This window comes from Eptesicus fuscus, chromosome 1 (genome assembly GCF_027574615.1).
Source record: "Eptesicus fuscus isolate TK198812 chromosome 1, DD_ASM_mEF_20220401, whole genome shotgun sequence".
Classification (NCBI taxonomy): domain Eukaryota; kingdom Metazoa; phylum Chordata; class Mammalia; order Chiroptera; family Vespertilionidae; genus Eptesicus; species Eptesicus fuscus.
Genome location: NC_072473.1, coordinates 71,519,801 through 71,526,992, shown reverse-complemented (window position 1 = coordinate 71,526,992; position 7,192 = coordinate 71,519,801). Strand labels below are relative to the sequence as shown.

The window sequence follows — 7,192 nt, the reverse complement described above, 5'->3', positions numbered from 1 at the left end:
TGGTTAGGAGGGGGTAAATGGGAGGGGGAGGGACCATCTGTAACCCTTTCAACAATAAAGATAAATTTAAAAAGAAATGATATTTCATATAGGATGTTATTTTTTTCTCTTAGTGTCTTTAAATTACAGTTTACTTTCAGTATTATTTTGTATTAGTTTCAGTTGTATAGCATAGTGCTTAGACAATCATATACTTTACAAAGTGTCTTCCCACCCAATATTTCTAGTACCCACCTGGTGCTACACATAGTTATTGCAATATTATTGACTATATCCGCTATGCTGTACTTTACATTCCTGTCACTATTTTGTAACTACAAATTTTTACTCCTTAATCCCTTCACATTTTTCACTTTGTCCACCAAATCCCTTTAGACTCAACATAAAAGTGAAATAATACGGTATTTGTCTTTCTCTGACTGGCCTATTTCACTTAGCATAATATCCTCTGTGTCCATTCATGCTGTCTCAAATGATAAGATTTAATTTATTTTTTATGGTCGAGTAATGTTCCATTGTATATATGTACCACTTATTCTTTATGCACTTGTCTATTGGTGGGCACTTGAGTGGCTTCCATATCATGACTATTGTATGTAATGTTGCAATGAACATAGGGGTACATATATTCTTTCAAATGAGCATTTTGGATTTCTTCAGGTAAATCCCCAGAAGTAGAATTGCTTGATCATAAGGCAGTTCCATTTTTAGTTTTTTGAGGACCCTCCATACTGTGTTTCATAGTGGCTATACCAATCTGTATTCCCACCAACAGTGCACAAGGATGCCCTTTTCTCCTCATCCTCACCAACACTTGTTGTGTGTTGATTTATAGATGGTAGCCATTCTGACAAGTGTGAGTGATGTCTCACTGTGGTTTTAATTTGCATTTCTCTGATGATTAGTGATGTTGAGCATCTTTTCATATATCTATTGGCTATCTGTATGTCCTCTTTGGAGAAGTGTCTATTCAGGTCCTTTGCCCATTTTTAAATTGGATTGTTAGTTTTTTGGTTCTAAGTTCTCTGTGGTCTTTATAATTTGCATATTAACCCCTTATCAGATGTATCATTGGCGAATATGTTCTCCCATTCAGTGGGGTGTCTTTTCATTTTGTTGACGTAGCCTAATTTGTGTACTTTTTCTTATGTTTCCATTGCCTGAGGTGATATATCAGAAAAATATTTCTAAGATAAATTTCAGATATTTTATGCCTATGTTTTCTTCTATGGAATTTATGGTTTTGAGTCTTATATTTAAGTCTTTAATCCATTTTGAGTTTATTCTTGTATATGGTGTAAGAAGGTAGTCTAGTTTCATATTTCTGCATGTATCGGTCCTATGTTCCTAGCACCATTTTTTAAAAAAATCTTTAGTGTTCAGATTATTACAGATGTTCCTCTTTCCCCTGCCCCTCATAGCTCCCCTCAACCTGGTTCCCACCACACCCCATGCCCTTACCCACTGCCACTGTCCTCAGCCATAGGTGTAAAATTTTTGTCTAATCTCTTCCTGCATCCCCACACACCTTTCCCCCCAAGAATTGTCAGTCCACTCCCTTTCTATGCCCCTGATTCTATTATATTCACCAGTTTATTCTGTTCGTCAGATTTTTTATTCACTTGATTTTTAGATTCACTTGTTGATAGATATGTATTTGTTGTCACTTTGTTGTTCATAATTTTTACATTTACCTTCTTCCTCTTCTTAAAGAATACCCTTCAGCATTTCATATAATACCGGTTTGGCGGTGATGAACTCCTTTAGCTTTTTCTTATCTGTGAAGCTCTTTATCTGACCTTCAATTCTAAATGATAGCTTTTCTGGGTAGAGTAATCTTGGTTGTAGGTCCTTGCTATTCATCAATTTGAATATTTCTTGCCACTCCCTTCTGGCCTGCATAGTTTCTGTTGAGAAATGAGCTGACAGTCGTATGGGTACTCCCTTGTAGGTAACTGTTTTTCCCTTGCTGCTTTCAAGATTCTTTCTTTGTCTTTTGCCCTTGGCATTTTAATTATGATGTGTCTTGGTGTGATCCTCTTTGGATTCTTCTTGTTTGGAGTTCTCTGCACTTCCTGAACTTGTAAATCTAGTTCTTTCACCAGGTAGGGAAAGTTTTCTGTCATTATTTCTTTAAATAGGTTTTCAATATTTTGCTCTCTCTTCTTCTGGCACCCTCATAATTTGGACGTTGGTACACTTGAAGTTGTCCCAGAGGCTCCTTACACTATCTTCATATTTTTGGATTATTTTTTCTGTTTGGTCTTCTGGTTGGGTGTTTTTTGCTTCCTCATATTTCAAATCTTTGACTTGATTCTTGGGATCCTCTAGTCTACTGTTGAATTTCTGTATATTATTCTTTATTTCAGTCAGTGTATGCTTAATTTCTGACTGGTCCTTTTCCATTTTTTTTTTGGCATTCTCACTACGATCCTTGAAGGTCTCATTAACTTCCTCGGAGGTTTCTAGAAGATTCTTGAGTAACCTTATAACTGTGGTTTTGAATTATCTATCCAGTAGTTTGCTTTCCTCCATTTCTTTCATTTGTGACACGTTTCTTTGTCTCCACATTTTGGCTGCCTTCCTGTGTTGATAGAGAGGCCTTGTGTGCTAGGTCTGTGAAGCTTATCTGTGAAGCTTATCTGTGCACTCTTGGTGCACCCCTTTGTGGACTGAGTGCACAGTCTTGTTGTAGTTAATCCTTGATTGCTGTTGGTATAACTGGGAGGAATTGACCTCCAGGCCAATTGGCTGTGAGGACCAGCTGTGTCTACAATGGAAGAACTGCTGTGCTTGAGACACCTTTATGGGGAAGGACTTGCTTCAGTGGAGCTTTGGTGCTCACTGAGTCTGCACCTTGAGTGTGTCGCTTATGGATGTATAGAGTTGTAATCTGGTATGGTCTCACACTGACCACTGGGTACACTGGCTCTTGGATCTCCAAGGCAGTGCAAAGTCAGCCACTGCCTGAGGCCACCCAGCAGGAGCTACAGTGAGATCTAAAGATTCCTCCTCTTTTTTGGGGGTTTGGAAGTGCCCAGACGAGGCCCAGCTGTGAAGCAAGGCAGGCTACTGCCGCCAAGAGCCTTGGGCCTTCTTTTGGAAGCTTTTGAGCTTTGTGACCAGATACAGTTTGTTAGGTTAGTCTGTGAAAGGACAGGCCATTCATATGCAAAAGCCACTGTGCACAGCTTGGGTGGGATTGTAAATTGGGTGGGGCGGGGTCTCAGGGCATACCGGGGCGTAGCAAACAGCAATGGCTTCCAGTCAGCTGTCTCCGCGTCTCCATGTCTCTGTGTCCTACGCCTCCATGCAGGAACAATGATCGCTGCAAACACCTCTGAGAGAAAGCTGCCCTCACGTTTGGGCCCAGTGCCACACATTCCAGTTTCTCCCTGTATGAGTCTAGGTCCCAGAATCTCACCCTGAACTGGAGTTCAGAGCAATCAGGAGCTTGTAGCTCCCTCCTGATTGAAAAACAACAATAGTGTACCCAGTTGCCAACCTGTTTCGTGCATGCCTCAGTACCTCTGCAACTCCGCACCTCCTACCAGTCTCAATGTGCTTTTTTCTTTCCTCCTAGTTATAGAACTTCCACTCAACCAGTTTTCCTGTGGTTCTGGATGATAGCTGTTTTGTCTTTTAGTTGTAGTTTTGATGTGGCTGTGAGAGGCAGCAAGTACAGGTGTTTACCTATGCTGCCATCTTGGTTCTCTTCTCCCTAGCACCATTTTTTAATAGACTGTCTTTATTGTAGGTTTTTGCCTTATTTGTCAAATATTAATTGACCAAATAGGTGTATTGTATACTATTTCAAATTATGTAATAACAGAATTGAAGTATTAACATATCCCTCAGACAAAGTCATAATTAATTCTGTTGTCTAAATCATGTAAATGTGAACTGCATCTGGGCGTTATTCATGGTAGGGATGGGAAAAACCTCATATCCTAGATTGGTGGCCACATACCATGTACTTGACGCCATGTTAATCTCTTCTAATAAGGATACCATATTCAATGCAGCAGCTGCAATTTGGGCTAATACTTGTTTGAGTTTGTGGTAGTTTATTTTCCTTCATAATCCCTCTTGACTTATTTAGGGAAAATGATGGACATCATTATCTCTGCATCAGTTAAGTCTTTTAAGGGTAGCACAAATTTTCCCCACAGGATTTTGTATGGTTTTTTAATTTACTGTCTTGGCTGCATTGGTAGCAGCTTCAGAAGCTTCCACCTGGATTTCCCCAGAATGATAGATTTTTCCTCATAGGCTAAGGAACTAATGTTAAAGTTCTTCCACCTGCCATATATATGTATTCAAATTATACACTGAGTGGCGAAATTATTATGATCTCTGAACGCATAATAATCTGGCCACTCAGTATATATATGGTAGAGGCCCAGTGCATGATTTCATGCATGGGTGGGGTCCGGCAAACCTGGCCAGGGGGAGGGGACATGGGCAGTTGGCTGGCCTGCCTGCTGGTTGAACTCCTAGTCAAGGGGACAATTTGCATATTAGCATTTTATTATATAGGATATACACTGAGTGGACAGATTATTATGCGTTCAGAGATCATAATAATCTGGCCACTCAATGTATATTTGTGGATCAGGAAGATGATAAGCAGATTATTTCATGGACTTGTTAGAACAATAGTGATCCATGTCTGGACAGACAGACCCAGTAAAACCATAGTGAGTCAATCTGAGCTAATTCATATGTTTCCTCTCCAAGAGAAGGCCATGAATATGTCTCAGGTCTTCAGGCATCAGTGTCAACAAGAACTCCATGTCAAAAAGCCTAAAAATACCTGGGTAATTTTTCTCAGTGTACAATTCACTAAGTAAATGACCATAAGTCCCTTTGAGGAAGGACTATGAGAATCATTAGTATAGACTTGCTATAGACTTGCAACTTCCTTCCTTCTCCAGACCTGGTATCTGCCCTGTGTTTGGAGGCCAACAAGACAAAATACTCAAAGGATTTGGTCTGTTGGATTGGATACTAAAGTGAGAGTCAGCACGTATGTGTCCTAGAGTCAGACTTTGTAACACTTGAGATAAGTCACATCCTCTATCATCATATTCAGCATCCAATAAATGACAACTCATTATTATAGTGAAGTAAATGTCCTGTGGTACTTTTGAGTAGCTTTGCAATACTCAGTCCTGTAAAAATATTCAGACCCTCACACAAACACTTATTGAATGGAATGATTTTATTTTGGTTTTATCTTTGGAATTCTTCATTTCATTAAGGTTTTCACAAAATATGAAGCTCAAAGATAATTGTCTAAGTCCACCAAAAAATAGAACCAAATAAGTCATTAATACACAAGCATAATGAACTTTGTAATTTAAAAAAATATAAATAACAACAATATTCAAGGTTTTATAATTTTCTTCTGTCTGTGTGTTTCTCTTTAGGGATTTTATGTCATAGACCCTTCATTAATGAGTACTTGCACCTGTCATCAGGATACACTGCCCACAAGTAAGGAAGACCACTGTGGATACATTCCTGAGGGTAACACACTCTGATCTCTGTCACCTCAGCCTATTGAAAATGAAACAAACACCCTCCAATCAATTCTCAGTTTCATTAATTTTCATTCTACTAGAAAATAATAATAGAAACAAGTTCTGAGCAGCATTTAAGCTCTCATAAGGTCAATCATAAGGATGAGATGGAAAAAAACAGGCTTTTTTCCTGGATACAATATTTTTCTTTTATCCATAGCCATATAATTTAAACAGTGTTTTTTACTGATACATTTTTCAGATTAAATAGTGTTGAAAGAAAGGGTGATATTTTGGTTGGGCATTTTAGAAGAGGGTAATGTGGAGAGGTTAATGTTGAGAAAATACCAGTGAAAGTACATCTCCTAAGAGGAGTCATTATACTGGTGAATTTTGGAGGGAGAGCCAGGACCCCTGCCTTTGGAATGAAATCTAAGGGAAGACTCTTCAGCAGACAGTCCACTTATCTGTCTCGCCAGATTCTTGTTGAGAGGGCTCTTTTCTTCATTACTGGCATCTTCACCAAGGCCAATAAGGAGGTTCTGCATGTGGGCTAGGTGCCTCCACCAGGAAAGCAGCAGATTTACCACCTTGTCCAAGTCCCCAATGAATATCTTGTACTTGTCAAACTCACTGGGCTTGCAGAGCTCACTGATCAAAGTCTCCACCTCTTCTCCCAAAGCATTATTGAGCTTGATGGCCATTAGCAGATTCTCCTTCTCTTTCTGGAGTGTCTCAAGGTTGTGGGTAAGGCTTCCCATCAGCATGGCCTTCTTTCTGTTGACATCTCCCTGCTCCTCTTCTTTATTCACTTCTTCTGGTATATCTTTAACTATGTTTATAAGTTCCACTTTGGGAACAGACACACAGTAGCAGGCAGGACAGTTGACCAACATGTCCTTCGTTTTCTTGTTTTCACCCCCTCTTGCTTTCATATCCTGGGCAGTTGCCAGTTCTCTGCACCACCTTCCTATTTATTCTGTTTTCCTGCAGCAAGTGAAACATTTTGAGGAAACAAATATCCCATCAGACCCATAGCTGTCTTCATTCTGGAGTCTGAATCCAAAATGTCTGCCAGAGATTTGTTTTGGTGGACAATTTCTTTGTCCAGAGACTTTATTCTGATGTCTTCTGAGGACCAGAACTGACACGAAAGAGAACTATTTTATTATTTATTTTTTAAAAACATATATATTTTTATTGATTTCAGAGAGATAGAAACATCAATGATGAGAGATAATCATCAATCAGCTTCTTCCTGCACACCCTCTACTGAGGATCAAGCCCACACCTGGGCATGTGCCTTGACTGGAAATCCATGACCTCCTTGTTTATAGGTTGATGCTCAGCCACTGAGCCACGCTGGCCAGACAGAAGAGGGCTATTTTAAAAGAAAAATGTTCATAAAGTAAAAACTTGTGGTTCTGTTGAAGAGGAGTTAAAGAACTGGATCTGGGCTATTCAGCACATGCGTGCGCGCATACACACACACACACACACACACACACACACACACACACTATCATCAAGCTAATAGACCCTTCTTTTTTATTTTTTTAAATATATCTTTATTGATTTTAGAGAGGAAGGGAGAAGGGAGAGAGAGATAGAAACAACAATGATGAGAGAGAATCATTGATTGGCTGCCTCTTGCATGTCCCCTACTG

At 39.5% G+C, this 7,192-nt stretch overlaps 1 protein-coding gene across 1 annotated transcript; it reads right to left on the bottom strand.

Moving 5' to 3' along the window:
- Window positions 1-5,890: 5,890 nt before the first annotated feature.
- LOC103302192 (protein Shroom3-like) lies at window positions 5,891-6,460 on the bottom strand. The gene has a single exon (XM_054719148.1). It carries the CDS (start codon window positions 6,458-6,460, stop codon window positions 5,891-5,893), a length of 570 nt encoding a protein of 189 aa, XP_054575123.1.
- Window positions 6,461-7,192: the final 732 nt, after the last annotated feature.